We start from the raw sequence: 16,698 nt of genomic DNA on the forward strand, positions 1-16,698 counted from the left end.
TTTGGGAAAGCAAAAACAAACAAAAAAACATACCCCAAACAAAAAACAAACAAACCCCAAAAAGTAAGGGATGTATATGCTGCCTTCAGTTTACGGTTTTTCAGGTTGAATAAGATTAATGCTTTTCTCTATTTAGATGCTGAAATGCTCCCATTCTACTCACAAAAGTTCTGGAACTTGAGAGTCTACTGCCTCAGACTGATAATCCATATTTTTCTTCTTCCTCCATAACCCTTTTACAATGTGGAAGCAATTTGGGAGTACTACCTGCACTCCCAAAACATCCTTGTGATGTAAGGGAGTTCAGTGTTTTAACTTCATAGATAACAAACTTTGATGGAGATTTCAAGCACTTCATTCCAAATAGCAAATGAGTTTCTGATAGCACTGACTGTGAGTGGAGGACTGTAGCTAGCAGTGCACCTCAGCAATCAATAGTGGGTTCAATCCAGTATTGATCAACACCATCTTTAATGATCTGGATAACAGGGCCAAGTGTGACCTCAGTAAATTTGCTGATGACACAAACTGGGAGGACTGGAGGTACCAGAGGGTCGTGATGTCACCCCAAGGAACCCTGACAGGCTGCCAGGAGCCCCACACAATTCACCACAGGGAAATGGGAAGCCCCACGTGGGCAGTGACCTGCTGGAAACCAACTCCCAAAACATGCCGGGGCCGCTGGGCACCGACCTGCTGGGAACCAGCTCCACAGGCCAGACCTGGGGTCCCACTGACACCAACATGAACAGGGGCCAGCAATGCACTCTGTGGTGGACAGTGATGGCCTGGACTGCATTTGGAGCAGTAGTGCCAGGAGGAAGAAGGAGATGATCCTTCCCCTCTACTCAGCACTGACAGGAGCACATCTGGAGTGCTGCATCCAGCTCTGGGCCACCCCTACACAGACATACTAGAGAAGGTGACCAGGGCTCTGCAGCACAGATCACAGGGAGAAGGGCTGACAGCACTGGCAACATCCAGCCTACAGAAGAGAAGATTCAGGGGGAATCTCATCAACAGACTCAAATACCCGAAAAACACATGTTAAAATACAGAGTCAGACTTCCTTCAGCAGTGCCCCATGACAGGATAAGAGGTGATGGGCACAGGCTGAAACACAGAAGGTTTCATCTGAACATCAGGAAAGATTTTTTTCATTGCAAGTGTGACAGCAAAAGGGAGGTGCGCCAGGGAGGTTGTGGAGTTGAAACCTGATGCCTGGTTTCAACCTTTACATTTCTGTCAATGTAATGACAGAAATTCATATAGTATCACTGTCCGGAGGTGTAAGAAGATATACGTGAAGCGAACAGTCTGAAATAAATATGGTATTGTGGATACAATTTTGAAACAGAGTTTGACAACTCAACATTTCTTAAGGAAACAACTGTATTCCTCTTTGCTTACTCCTCACACCACAACTCCAACTTCCCAAAGTCAGTGAAGCAGCAGGACGCAAAAATTAAAACCAATTATTTTCTATGGATTACTGGACTGATAAAGAATTCATTTCAAGATCATGAGAATACATTCTATCTGTTCAAAGTTTCATTGTTACCACAAGAAATAATGTTATCCCTTTCTCTTTTTAAGAAATGAGTTACAGTTAAAAAAAAAAACCAGATATATGTACCTGTGGCTGAAATGGTGGAGCAGTAGGCCCCTGCAACCCTTGTGATTGTTCATCCATTCTGTCACGCAACAATGTCCCTTATGTCCTGAAAAGAAAAATACAGTCATTACACTGTAATTCAGCCAGTATTTATGATTAATGAACATCAGCAGAAGAACAAAGAAATTAATCTTTGCAATTGTATGCTTGAGTTTAGGAACATTTACCTAGCTCTGCACTGTTTGGGGAAGGTGGTTTTCTTATGTTTAGCTGTTCTATGAAATTAAATAAATCACTATAGGCAGCTGAATTTATTATTAAATAATGTGAATTAAAACTACTTGCACGAGACAAATGACTCATCTGATAAAAGCTGCACTATCTCATTACTCTTCAGGGGCACCAACCACTTGTTTAACTTTGTAGATGTCTGACCTACAGGCAATAGGGCACATACCAGGTCACAGAAGAGTTACAACTACACAAATGCGTTTTTGCACAGATTTGTCTGTAGATTTTAGGGAATATATACGAGTAGCTCCTTCTAAACAGAAAAAGAGCTAAATATGTACACAGTACATTCTGACAGGCCAGTTAAGAGCCCTTTGGAATACCATGTTAGAAGCACAGTCTCCACTCCCAGCTATGAACTTCTCATTTCCCATCAGGAAGATGGGATGAAAGATGGCTGCCACATTCCCAAGATAGACACACAAGGCTTTAACAAGTAATAAGAGTTGCAAAATGCACTGAATCTTTAGTGGGACAAACAGGAGAGACAAAAATGCAAATACTCATGAGATTTTTTTTTCCCCCCTCAACAAAGCGCCTTCTTTCTTAGGCACCCTTGAGGAGGAGCAGGTGAAGCAGCCAGGGTTACTGATGCCTACAAGGGCAAGCCCTGCTCAGATGAAGACAACACAAGTTCACTGGCAGCTTCAAATGCTAACAATGAAATAAGCTTTCATACAAGAGGCAAGGCCTGAACAACTTTTTCATCACACAAAGGTGAAGTATCCCTGCCTATTATCCAGTCAAACCTGCCAAGGCCTTCAGAGGAACAAAAATCATATGTGTCTGACAGGGATATTATCCTTGCTTTTCAATTTATTGTTTTCTTATTTCTGCTTCAAATCCTGAATGTTCTAGAGACAGACACAGAACATCTTTTCTGACACCGTTAAATGTTTAACATGAGGAAATTTCCTGTAATAAATTTATTCTGCTAAACATATGTACTTCCACATACAAAGCTATTTACACTCCACACAGAATCTAATAGCTGTTAAAACACACAAATCTTCCCAGTAATTTCTCTAGACTATTCAAAGGGTCAGAAATAACTCTCAACAGAAAGCAGAAAACCTTAGAAAAGCTTTTCAAAGGCAATTGCAAAATATTCAAGAAGCTAATGAATGGCTTGTGCTAGCTGCACTGTTGCCACTGTTGCAGTGTTGTGGTAAGATGGCTAACAGACAAAAGAGTCACCAAGCAGCTCCGCAGTTTCTCCCTGTGCTGCCCTTGTGTGGTAAGCAGTGGACAGTATACACAAACAAATCATTCGTGACCTGTTCTCCTTGGCCCACTGAAAGCAGTCACCCCCACATGCCATCCCAGCTCCATCAGCAATTCCTGACACCAAACCACAGCCACACTCCAGAACAACCAAAGGTCCCTTTAGGCTTTGCCTTCCCATCCATCATATTTCCACACAAAGCATACAGGTTGGAGCATTCCTGTTGTTTTGTATTACCTGTAGCTGATTCACAGACAAAGAAGATCCAAAAAATGCAATTTCAGGCAGGTCAACAGGAAAAAAAAAAAAAAAACAATTATCAAACTACAGTGAGAAGCAGAGAAGAGGAGGTAGGAATTACCAAGATTTCCAAGACTGTCAGAATTACCATGCTGAGAAAGGGGAAGTAGCTGCCAGAGCCAGTGCACACCACTGGCCAGGCAATCCTTCAGCCAGCACTGAAACCAACATTTTTTTTACAAGTTCTAAAACATCTCCATGCAATCTCCCCTCCGAGGCAAGAAACCATATCACAACAGCACCGAAAATTAAACTGTTGTCACAAAACTTCATAATTTAGACTCTTTGGGTAGATTCACAGGGGTTGATGGAGTTGCAATAAATCTCAGGGGAGGAATATACAGAAAACTTAAGGAATCTGCTAATTTCTTGTTGCAGAGGTCTTTCTACCGCTCCCAAGATGGCAATAATTTTTTTCTGAAGTGCTATTTCAAAGACTCTTTATATACATTTAACTCTCTTCAATAGCATAAATATTTCTACTGAAAGTTTCAAAGTGTTTTACTAATATGTTTCAATATTCAAGATTTTGATCACCAATAGATAATTCATATGGATCAAACATTTGCTTCAAATTGTCAACTGAAAAGAAGTAAATAAAAAAACTTTTACTTTCTATTACAAATACATACCCAAGATTAATGAAACTCAAGCTGAATTGTTTAGATGATCTATGATTGATTCAAAATATATAACCCATTCAACTTGTCTGAATGGTCAAAGGCACTGACTGAAAGTGTTCAGAAATTTGTCCTTCTCTTTTCTTGTTAAATTTGGGAAAAGATTAGAAATGCGAGAAGTCATATTATTACCACTGCCAGTCACTCTGCCCTCTGTAGCTTGTTTTTATAACAAAAGCAAGCAAACCAAGGAGGTAAAATATTCTACCAAAGAAAGCATGGAAGATTTATTAACTCTTGTATTTGTTGTTCCTTTTTCAGAAAGACAAAGATAAGTATTTTATGTCCACATATGAAAGTTACTTTAATTTTTTAACTTTTCATCTTTGAAGACTGCATGATAGATTCACATTTTAGAGAATTGTGGCATTTTGATCATACAAAATCACAAAGAGGCAAAAGAATGCCAAGGATGCAAAGCAAATTTTTTGTACTATAAAACACAATATAAGTAAGAAATAGATTTTGTTGCTTAAAGACTGTTTTTACTGTTAGACATGCCTTTCACCTTAATATTAATTCAAAAAGTCAAAATATAATGTTGTAATATTGTTCATCTTTAAATTTCAATTGAAGCAATAATTATGTCTCTTCCAAAGCTGGTTTTCAAGTTCTAATTTACAGTGACAAGACACTAAAAATACTCCAGAGAGTCCATGCTTGTTTAAAACTGAAATGCAAATACAAAACACATCTATTTGTAACATGGCTGTCACCTCTTTAAACAAGTAAAACAGTGACCACCTTCTGCAAATCCATCACCCTGATACAGGTTCATAGAAAACAAGCAACAGGTGAGGTGAGGCAAGTCAACTATAGCAGCACCACCCCAAAACCTCCAAATGTAACTCATGTTTTTCAATACTTTCAAACCAATCACACAGGGGGAAAGGACTCCTTGCCCTCACCACACCCCTTGCCAAAAAAAGGAACTTTCTGAATAATTTATCTTGCAAACATGATGTTCACCACTTTGATGATCTGGATCACCATTTTGATCATTTGGATCTGGACAACCTGCACAGAATACGGAACACAGGCATATACACTAAATCTTATACTCTGGTTATGGCTGCTAACACTTGACAATTATAGTTAATACTTCTGGTTAATTACTAATATTCAAAATCTTTGACTTTTTCAGTTGATCAAAACAGTAGGTAGCACCTACACACAAAGGATGCAGAATGAAGTTCCTGGGGACACAGACAACAGGACCAATTTTTCACTGAAATCACAAGGGCACAGCAATTCCTCTTACTCCACAAGGCAGAAAAGGAGTACTCACCCGTAAGTCAGACCATCAAACCCCAAGTGCCTGAAATGGGAGTAACACCTTTTCCTTCCTTCACAAACTGTCCCCATTCGCTTCCCCAGTGGCCACCTGTCAGAGCTCTCTGCTATCTGGCCACACATCTGAAGACCACACAGATCTAAGCAGCCCAAGAGCACGCTCCCAGCTCACGTCCCACAGGCAGCACGCAGCGTCCCAGGTGCTTTCCAGCAGCCTGCAGAGGAGAGGCAGCACTGCCCACAGCTGGCAGTGCCATCAGAGCAGAGGAGCCACTCCTGAACAGGAGCCAGAGCTCATCGCTTCCATTTCACTCAAACGTATTCTAAAATAAGATTTTTTTAAAAAAACTAGGAAAAACTTGAAATCCTTGTGATTTAAGTCTAGCAACTATGTCTTTAAAAACATGATCAGATTATTCCAGGAGAAAAAGATTAAATGCACTGCTTAATCACACTTTTTAAGAACTAGTTTCATAGCTCCAAGTCCATAAAGTATTCACACTGAATTCATGTGGTATTTAGGCAAAAATGTTATTGCTTTAACAGATGGCAGTTCTTTAACAACAAAAAAATACATTTTCCTGTAGAAAACATCATTAATAGTCTCAATATACGTGGTTTCCATTAGCTACTTGTTATGCACTTGTTTGTCAATTTTACATCTTAAGTGAGAACATACAGTAATCAATGTCAAAGCAGAAACAGCTATACTTTAGGAAAAGAGCATATACTTAAATGAATGCTCAGAATGTTACAGTTCTGCTGATAATCTGAGAAGCTCGGTCTTCTTTTTTTTCTGCAAAATATAGCTGTAACTACTCCACATAATTGCTAACACAGAGAAACACGGAGTTACACTGGTTCAGGATGTGCTGATCAGGAACACAGTCAATTTGGCTGTTCTAAAAGAATGGAATGTACTATGTTTACTTCTGGATTACACCACCAATTAAGGCAGATATTTTCAGTTTTTACTATAACCATTATTTTCGTTAAGTTAGAGACAAGGCTCTGGTTTTTGTAAATAATTATCTTGTAAATTTTGTGTAAAGTTAGATTCTTCAGTATCTAACAGTGATTTAAAATGAAAAAATTTAGGTCAACAAACTTCTCATTTACCTTTACTAAATTTGAAGATAAGGATCAGCCTCAGCTGAGGGAGCCCAACAACACATATCAATACTATGTTTCCATGTAACAATACAGGCTAAATAAGCATTCCCATTTACTTATATCACATGTTGAGTCCCAGCTACTCAAAAGCACAACTTAAACATAGGTAGAAGATTCAAACAGTCCCCCTGGTTGAACCTAAAAAAAGCCAAGTCCTGTGGAAACAAAGGTTTAGATTTCCAAGTGCCTTCCTGAATATCCGACACACAATTCTGCAGCCCACCACGCCAGTGCTAATCCAGCAGTGTGTGCCAGGCAGCCCAGGCATGCCAGCCTGATTCCAGCACTGCTCTCTGTCACCTGCAGTCACCCTGACACAGCCTCCCAGCGCCAAAGGCACAGACCTTGCAGGAGGAGACAAATTTCAGACCCAGCAGTAACTGCTCGGACCTTCAGCCTGATGTGAGCAAGGTAAAAAACAGCCACAGAACTGGTGTGTAAGGCAGATTGCCTTAAGTCATTCTTTACCTCTTTAAGGCAAAAACTTGGCCACTGGAGGGAACTGGCTTGGTGGTCAAATACAGCCCACCCTTTGTCAGGTCATCAACATGATCAACACTCTTCAGCACCCACTCAATGCTGGCAACTCAGGGGCAGGCTGCAGTTTATAATATTTATATTTACATTGATTTTTATATGTATGCATTAAAAATGCAAAATGCATTTAAGCTGACACTCACTTGAAGTTAGTCTGCCAAGACTGTCAAAGGACAAGCAGACTCAGTACTGGAAGACCAAGTTCACCATTGTCACAATAAAATGTCACATACCCCTATTAGTACAAATACATATATATAAACATATATATGCATATTAAGATATATATGTGCACACATCTGCACACAGATTATGTACCTATACCTAAGTGTGTATGTACATAGAATATTTCATTTTTACCACTGTCAGCTAATAGTAAATATTTGCTTCACGTTGTCCAAAAAACCCAAAATGTCTTCTAAAATCTGGAAAACACATGCCCATTCATCAAGTTCTCTGCAGGAGCAACCACATTGAAGAGAAGCTGTACATGCAATTTTAAAGTACTGAAAGTGACTCAGTATAGATCCATACATATCTATATTCAAGAAGAACTAGTTTTAATTTTAGAAGCAGTTTCTAAAAGCCAGATCAATACTCCTCACAGGATGCCAAGTCACTCCTCCCCCTGCAGGGACAGCCTTGAATCTGAACAATACAAATTCCCAGCAGTTGTTAATCTACAGGTAGATATTAACTACCTACTTGGCAATACTGAATTTCTCAGCAAATTTATGTCCAAATTCCCTACTTATGGGCAGTCCAGTCAAAGCAGTCAAAAAACACACAGTTAACCTGGGGTAAAAGTTGGTTTTAGCAAGAGCAGGAGCAGCCATACACAAATAACCCTTTTGGAAGGAAGTAAGGGAATACACTAAGAATTCGTACGCAACTTTCTCATCCATTTGGCCCGACCCACCAGGCTCATTTTCACTCCAACCCTGAAAACACACATGCCACTTACTGTCATTCCCCAGCTACTAAGAGTTTGCTCTGTCAGTGCTGTCTGACTACAAGATGAAAGTCAAAGTTCTCCTGCTTCACAAGTCCTCTTCCATTCCTCTTCATTTGCACAATTTAAAAAGTTAGTTTGTTTACTTCTCCCTCTCCATTTCAGTTATGTCACTCAAGTAAATTCCTTATCTTGCAAGGTTATCCTTATCTCCCAAAGGGTTATACATGCACTGACTTGCCCTTTATTGAATTGCTTGTTTGTTATTTCTTATGAACTGAAAAAGAAACAGGAACTGAAACTGCAAGCTTCTACATTTTTAATTTCGTTTCTATTCACCTGAAAGAGACCTGATAAGCCATTTCTTCATATTCAATAGTCAGTTATAAAGGGCATAGGTAGATGATAATAATGTCACAGTGAAAAGTACTGTAGGGAACAATGCACTGTATTTAACCATGACACCATCTAGAAAGCAAAGCCTCAGCCCACACCACACCGGACTGTGCTCCTGCATCTGTAAGTGAGCAGCTCTAAGACAGGGTGAAAGGATGATGTGATGCTGCTGCTTCCCCTGCCTTCAGCCATGACTCCCAAACCTCTTCCTTCCAGTGGGGCTGCTGTGGCTACCCAGACTCCTGGTAAGCAAAGTGAAACTAGCTGAAAGCTAGCCTTGACAAAGTCACTTTTTCCCAATTTAGTTCCCAGAATCACACTATTCCAGAGACAAGGACAGAACTGTGATGGCAAAAGACAAAGGGGAAGACACAGGACTGCTGTAGCCCCAGCTAACTTGGATCAGCTGAATCTACTGTCAAATTACACCTCTAACATTAAATTACACAAATCAGCCTAACGGCTCAGTAACACCAAAGAGCCTTCTTTCTCTCACTTTCTCTACCACACGATCCATATTGCCATCTTGAACTCTCTGGCCCTGTTGTAAAGCTGAACCAACTCCCAGCTTCTTCTCTGCAAGCAGAGAGCAGATCCAGCATGTGGGGCTCTCTGCTGAGCACCAGAGAAAAAAAGTAAGAAGGGGAAGTTCAGGGATGGGAGTTGGAGGAAAGGGACTGTAGAAGAAACAGAACATCTTCCCTCTGGCAACAGTGCACTAGTAAGTTAGCCCACCACATTTAGCTGTACTTCATCCTCAGTAGGGGAGGTGAACAAGCACTTCAAAAAGCTGCAACAGCAAGGTAAGTACCACACCAGAGAGAAGGCAATTCACAGAGAGAAGGCAATGCACGCAACACCAACCCAAGAGTTTTGTCAACAAAATACTGTATGAGAAAGTAGAACTAGGAAACAAAACAAATATAAGGAGCATGAATAAGAATAACAAGTTAAACTGAAAAAAGGAAAAGAAAATAAAAGTAGAAAAAAAAAACAAAAATGAAGATATTAAGATAAAGGAAGCTAAAACATTATTTAAAAATCCTTACAGGCACAAAACCTCACAGCTCTCACAGAGAGGGAGTCTTAATGAAGGCAGGACTTTAAATGCATCTATAAAAGCAAATTATTCATAAAGAGATTCTACTAAAGTTTAAATAGCTAATCTTCACACAAGAGTTAAAAACAAGGCAAATTAAAAGATTGGAAGCACTGTCATATAAACCCATTATGGCTAAGCACAGGGAAAATGCATCCTAATTAGAATACTGGGTGGACACAACTGTGCAACAACTCTGGCTGACAATGTCCACGTCACTACAGGTGAGGTAGAACACATTTAACAATAAATTCCACATAGTTCTCAAAGAAATATCTCAGCATCTTAGAAAGCAGTGCAAGACATCCTACTGCAGGTGTTAAATGCACATTCCCAAGCTGAAAAAAATTACCTGTAATATCTAGTTTAAAATCTGCTACCCCAAAGATGATAAAATGAAGGAAGCATTGTAAAGAATCAGAAAAGAAAGACCAGCCATATTTAACACGCTTTCTATGAACCTCTGAGCAGCATTACCCTTGACTCCTGAAAGCAGCAAGTAAGCCAGGATCCCTGGGTCCAGAAGCAAGGCAGGCAGCAGCCAGCACACTTACTTCAGAGACAAGCCAACATTCAAGTCTGCAGCTCTTTCTGTGTTTTACATTAAACCACCACTGTCTAAAAGGTGCAAGATCCACGTGCAGCAGTGGAGCACCCTCAATGACCAGCAGCACATTTGACACTCTGCAGGCTGCTCCTCAGGTCCTGCTGGTCTCTGCAAAGTCCACACACAGCCCATGTACCCAACACAGAGTTCTGAATTTCAGGCAGGGCAAGGACTGGAAGTTTACTGCTGCAAAGACAGCTCCTTTTTTGGATTTGCTCTCAGATGAGGACAAAAAGGGTACAGAAGAGGGGCCTCTACAGGGCAGGAGGTTATGTGTTTTCCCACAAGTTTTTACTTATTTTTAGAAGTAACTTTTAGTTCACCTGTGATACTTTTGCCTTCCAGCTACCAAAGAACCAGTAATTTTGTAAATTCTGTACTCCAACTACAGAAAATTGAAATTAACTGAGAAAGACTGGTTCATCAATACTTCACAACACCTAATTAAAATATCTCCCAAAGGCTTCAGCAACAATCTAATCTACAAGCTCTACATGAACTTTTATGACATTGTAAAGTAATTCATCTGGTCCAACATAAACATAGCTATTAAATAAGACAGCAATAACTTTGCTATAAATCATTCCAAGCAGCTTGAAGAAGCTTGAATGCAGACTCCCAAATGCCACATGATGCAAACAGTCTATTTACTTCATCACCTATAATCCAAAACAAAAGTCACTAATAATCCAAGATTAACTACGTGCAATCAGGTTTTAACATGATTGTTCACAGTATTTTCTTACAAATTCCTCTTTTTAATGCACTGTTTAAAATTTTATAACAAATTCCCTTGCATAAATAAGTGCTATATGCTCAACAGGTTACAATGGAACTTGAAATACTGCACATTTTCTTGCTGCAAAAATCACAACTGAATCACAGATTTATTTTACATGTCTGAAACAAATGCACAGGAGTCTCTTCACCAAAGAAGCAATCCATTTTAAAAGCATGGCTTCTCTGCAGCTTTTTAAACTAATGTGACAGGAAGAATCACTTTAATACTTATTAAGGAAACGCAAAGTGAGATTATGTACTTCAGTCTAGGGCTCAGGTCCTTCCCATGTGACCAGGGAAGTGAAATGGTGATAAATACAGCAAATCAGTGTTCTAAAGGCTGTCAGTATCACCACTTTGGTATTTTGGTCGGTTATTTTCATCTCATTTGCAAAGCACAACATGGAACGCAGAAAAACTGAACAAATTCTCTAGAAATTAGTCAGTTAACTCCTAAAACTATCCACAGTATTAACCTTCACAGGATAACCCCATCATCTCCTAAATCAGAAGGGATTTTTGGATAAACACCAAATCACAAAAACTTCCTGTGGAGGTACAGAAGAAGTTAGTGCAGTTGGACTTTTCCTAGGGGACTTTCCAATGTAAGGTGAACTCGCCAAGCATCCAGCACAGATGTTTGGAACAATATCAAACTTCAGAAGGCAGCAAGGCACTGATAGTGATAAGCTGAATTTAGCATCAGTATAAATGCAGAGAGTACTGCACTAAGTTTATTACACATGTGGGGGGGGGGGGGTATTCATGAACAAACTGCCTCAGCAAATTGTCTCTGTGCACGAATACACAGGACTGACTCTGTTTTGTGCAACTAAGCTTACAGAGGGGCTTATATAGCTCTGTCTTACAACCCAGAAGATACCAGGGGTCACAGCAAAATGAGCAACTGACTTCCTGCACTCTGTTTTTCATCTGACTTTCTCAATTGCTTCCAGGCCTTCCGATGAACTGTAAAATATTAGATTTTTTCCTTCTTTTGAAACAAGCTTCTATGGCGAGGATAGGAATCTATTTATCTAATTTGTGTAGACCCTGGAAGATCCTGTGATAAGTCCATCAAAAAAAGATTTTTGGTTGAATAAAATCCCTTGATCTCAAATTTATTTTTTTTTTTTTACTGTAGTGACTAGCTAGTATGTTGAATAAAAGATATCTATGAAAAAGGCACCATCTCCATCCTTACAGTGAACAACCTCTAAGTGTGCCCTAACAATCCATCTACCCAAACATCAGTTATTTCTAAATATAGTCTCTTCATGTTTCGAAATTAAAGAACAAGTGCTCTTAACATTATTTATTCTTAAAACATTAAAAATAACAAACATAGCTTTAAGTTCTTACTTTAAAACTGTCAGACTTGCTTGCAAGTTTCCCTCTTTCCACCACAGTTTTCCTTCCTTTGCCTAAGTTTTCCACAGGCCATGAACTAATGACTGTTTTCCACTGCATTTCATCTCTCTCAAGACAGTGCAAGTCTGTAGTTTAAACAGACATTTCTACACTACTGTAACACTTGAGTTCTCTCATAAACAGGCTAGAAAAAAAAACCTTTTAAATTTCATTCTTCCTGATTTAGCCAATCTGTGAATCTAATGATCCAATCTAATAATCCAAAGTGTGTTTCTGACGCAATTTCTGCATCTCAGGTTTGTAATACAATATATCCAGTACATTCCATGAAAGTACTGCACACATGCAACCTTTCCTGAGAAGTGATACCAGTGTTGTAAATGAGAAAACACCTCTATCATTTCAAAAGGTGACAAAAGTTACCATTCGGTGCACTGAGCAGAAAAAACATTTCAAAAGTGTTTATATAGTATCAAGAATGAAATATTTGTGTGATTAATGAACACACATCCCTTCATCGTATTTTATCAGAAGTGATTATCCTGAGTAGTTTTACCATGTTAGTAGTGATGCCCCTCAAAAAATGCAGAGCAAACCAAAGCGCACTGCAGTCGAAAAACAGCGTTGTGAACCCTAAAACCGTGCAGGTTCAGCTCACACGGACACTGAGCGGAACTCGGGGCCAGCACCGGGATAACGGAGCCTGGATGCTCGCTAAGATGAAGGAGGGGCCCGAGACAGAGACCGCCTCGGTTGCAGCGTCTCACCGGGCCCCAGCGCCCCGCAGCCCCGCACGCAGGAGCGGGAGGGCCCGGCCGGGCAGCGCCGGCGGCTCCCGGGGCGGCGCGGGGCAGAGGCCGCCGGACCCGGCGGGACGGGGCTGCTCCCCGCCGCAGCCACGGGGCTCCCGGGGACAGCGCTGCGCTCACCCGCTGCCGTGCGACGCCCCAGGGGGCCGTCCCGGGAGCATCTGCCTGACACCCACCCCAAGCGAGAGGAGGTCACGGCAGCCTGGAGGAAACCAGGGGAAAAGGACGAGGAACACCAAGGCAAGCAGCTCCGCTTGCGGCAGGCTCGGGGGCGGCCGGCCCTCAGGCAGGCTGGGGCCGGAGGTGGCGAGGCCGCCGGGCAGGGTCCCCGGCCGCCCGCTCCTCTAGCGGAGGCGGCGCGGCAGCCGCTACCGGGTGAAGCGCCACCGGGTGAAGCTCCACCGCTCGCCCCGCCGGCACTCGGCGGCTCGGCGGCCTCCGGCCGCGGGGCAGGTGCCGGTGCCCCGGACGCGGCGCAGCCCGCGCCCGTCCCGCCCCGCGCCGCGCACAAACTTTGTCGCTCCGGCCCCGCGCCGCTCCCTCCCGGGCGGGCGGAGCGGCAGCCGCCGCGGCCAATGGCGCCGCGCGCCGCAGCCCCACGGCCAATGGGCGGCGGCGGGAGGCGGGACCGCCGCAGCCGCCGGGCGGGGGGAGCGCCCCGGCAGCGCCGCTCGGCCGCCCGGACCCCTGAGACCCCCCGGCCCCGCCGCCGCCCGCGGCCCCGCCGCCCCGCTCACCGGGCAGCCTGGCTCCGCCTGCTCCTGGCGCGGGAGACCGGGACCGGCCGCCGCTCCCCCCCGGCTCCTCCGGCGCCTCGAGCCCTCAGCCGCGCCGGCGCTGGCAGCGGGCGCCTAGCGGGGCTCCTGGCGGGCGGCGCAGGCACCGGCGGCAGCCCCGACCTGCTCTCCACCCCCCGCCGCGCCTGCCGGGCCCGTAAACATCCCGGCATCCCCGAGGATGGGGCGGGGCGGCCTCCGGGCCCCGCCCCGCTCCGCCCGGCCGGGGGCGCGGTGTCCGCCGGGGCGGCCGCGGTGGGTCCGGCGGGCCGGGGCTGCCGTGCCGTGCCGTGCCGTGCCGTGCCGTGCCGTGCCGTGCCCTGCCCTGCCCTGCCGTGCCCTGCGCGGGGGCTCGCAGCTCCTCTGGAAAGAACCGGGCCTGTAGGCGCGGTGGGACGCGGAGTGCCCGTCCCGGCCTGCTCGTGCCCAGGGGCACAGCGGGGCCCGGGCACTGCGGCTAAGGGAAGCGCCGCTCGCCCGGGGCCGAAGCAGGAGGGCCGGGAGCGGGAGGGGCGCCGGCTGCGGCCTCTGGAGCAGGGACTGGCCCTGCTGTTCCGAACAGCGCTGCTCTAAGCTTGGGCCCTGCCAGATTTGAAAACACAGCATGCCAGACTTGCTCATTTTGTATTTGAGTTGTCAATCTGTGAGACATTCGATATTAACTGAGTACATCAGCTGAAAGTGACACAAACTCCTTTTTTGCTATACTGGGAGAAATAAAAGTGATGGGAAGAAAAAACACCAGACTCTTGATGAGTCCTGTTCCAGTTCCACCAGCTTCTACTTTGCAACAGCACTGGCTTTAAGTAGATGAAAAATACTGAATTCCAGACTACTGGTTTTCAGATTCATGAAAGTTTACTCTGCTTCAGTGCAGGGAAAAGTAATTACCTACACAGAAAGTAATTACCTACACAGAAGAAAAGCCTTAAGAACCAATGATGGGGGGAAAGTATGAAAGCTGACCAGTTTCCCCACTAAGGTTATGGGTTGTTGTGATCAAATAACTTTTTTCCTCAGGTGTAGAAGCCCTCTCTAAAAGGCACTCCAGTAATTTAAAAAAGAGAAAATAGTAATTGAGAATTACCTTGAATCAGATGTTGATTTTTCCAAAGCAAAATTTAAGTTCCCATAAGGGTTGGAGGTTTTGCTGCACTTTTTCCCTTGTAACAGGTATTGTTATACTTGATTTTAGCCTTTGAAAAGAAGTAGAAAATGGGCCAGTGTGTCTGGAATAAGTCTATTCACTTCCCTGTGTACAAAATTTTTGAGGCAGACTTTGCAGCTTTGAGACATCTGCAATGTCACCAGTGATACAAAGTCTAATGAAATTTGAAAGGAAATTATTTTTGTTGGCTCTCATGTCTCTGATTTGTTAATCTTTGCACATTTCCTCTGTATTACCATCGGGGTATTTGATGCCACTGGATAAATACAGTGATAAGGTGACCACCCAGGCTGTGGAATCAGACATATCCTATGACTTTCCCCTTTGAATATTTTCTTACCTTTTTTTTTTTTTTTTTTTTTTGTGGATAAATTATGTTGTAAATGCAGTTTCTTTCATCTCTAAAAATCACTTTAGCCTCAGCCAGAAATGGGGTTGTGTGAGGGCAGTCACCTATTTGCAAAACCTCTGATGGAAGACGGAGAGATTGTTATTTGGTGTGTAGATGACCATAAAATACTGAGTCTTATTAGGTCTCATGTTTGCACAGGTAAAGGCAATAGTACTCTAATAATACCCAACTATTGCTATTTTCTAGTCTCTATTAGATGGAAATGGAGAAATTCACAACCTAGAATGAGGTAGCATCTGAAGGTTTCTCTACATTCATGCATAAAAAGAGAATACCCAGGGCTTACTTGCCTTTTTTTATTCTAGGTTTCTCAGTCTTCCTTTGTTTAATCTGATTTTATTTGAATTTTTTTTCTCTCATCCTATTTTTATACTCACTGCTCTTTCATTCACTTTCTTTGATTTTCTCCATGCTGTTATTTCACTGTACAATTCCATAATATTTTGACTTCTCTCTTTAGACACCTGAATCCAATGGCTACTTTAGCTTGACATTATTAGTTGATGAAGCATCTTCTCTTTCTTGTATTCCAGCCTTATCTTTCTTAGAAGATGGTTGTTTCTATTTTATTCTTGATATTTGGGACTCAGAGATGGTAAAAATGAAGAGTCTGCTTTAGTTAATTAGTTCATCATCACAACCAGGCAAATATTCTTTCATATACATGTAACTACACTGCCCCCATTAATTTTAAATTTGCAAAGTGACACATCTCCCACAGAAGATCCTCTTCAGACCTGCGTTGTACAAATGTTCATTTATAGAAGGATGTTTTTCTTTGCTTTTCAACGCACATTTACAGTTAAATAACTTTGTCTAATATTCCCTGTAATGGAGACTTTATAACAAACAGAATCAGAAAGGCAGAAGAGGCTCCAGAAGATCCAGTAGCCTCAGGGACTGTTAAGGAGCGGGCTTATCTCTGGCAATAGCTTCCCTCAGAGGCCAGAGGGGACATTGCCTAACCAGCTAGCAAAGGATTAGAGAAAATGGGCAAAGACATGCTGGAATTAGGGATCTGTGAGAGAGAACATGGCTTGTTCTCTACATCTTACCAACTTCTGAAGGTGTTGGCAGCAAATGCTTTACACCTGGAATTGAACAGGCCAGAGGCAGAAGGAACGAGGACCTCACTCTTTGTCAATGGATGCTAAGCTTCATTAGCCATGCTATTATTAATCTATTCGCATTTCAGCAGTGATTTAAGAAAGCTG

At 42.8% G+C, this 16,698-nt stretch overlaps 1 protein-coding gene across 4 annotated transcripts in view; it reads right to left on the reverse strand.

The window, feature by feature from the left end:
• NEK7 (NIMA related kinase 7) overlaps positions 1 to 14,079 on the reverse strand; it is a 63,327-nt gene extending 49,248 nt beyond the window's left edge. Inside the window, exons 1-2 of one of the 4 annotated variants that reach the window (XR_014956925.1) lie at positions 13,866 to 14,078; positions 1,637 to 1,721 (exon numbers count right to left, since the gene is read on the reverse strand). Coding sequence is in view for 3 of the 4 variants with exons in the window: in XM_085586011.1 (XP_085442137.1) it covers positions 1,637 to 1,693 (57 nt within the window). In the remaining variant the exon portion in view is untranslated. Of the gene's footprint in view, positions 1 to 1,636; positions 1,722 to 13,304; positions 13,444 to 13,865 lie in introns of those variants that run through there. The other 3 variants (XM_085586011.1, XM_021547419.3, XM_085586010.1) reach the window with 3 other exon arrangements.
• Positions 14,080 to 16,698: the final 2,619 nt, after the last annotated feature.

Source organism: Lonchura striata, chromosome 8 (assembly GCF_050655825.1).
Source record: "Lonchura striata isolate lonStrDom1 chromosome 8, ASM5065582v1, whole genome shotgun sequence".
NCBI classification, from domain to species: Eukaryota; Metazoa; Chordata; class Aves; order Passeriformes; family Estrildidae; genus Lonchura; species Lonchura striata.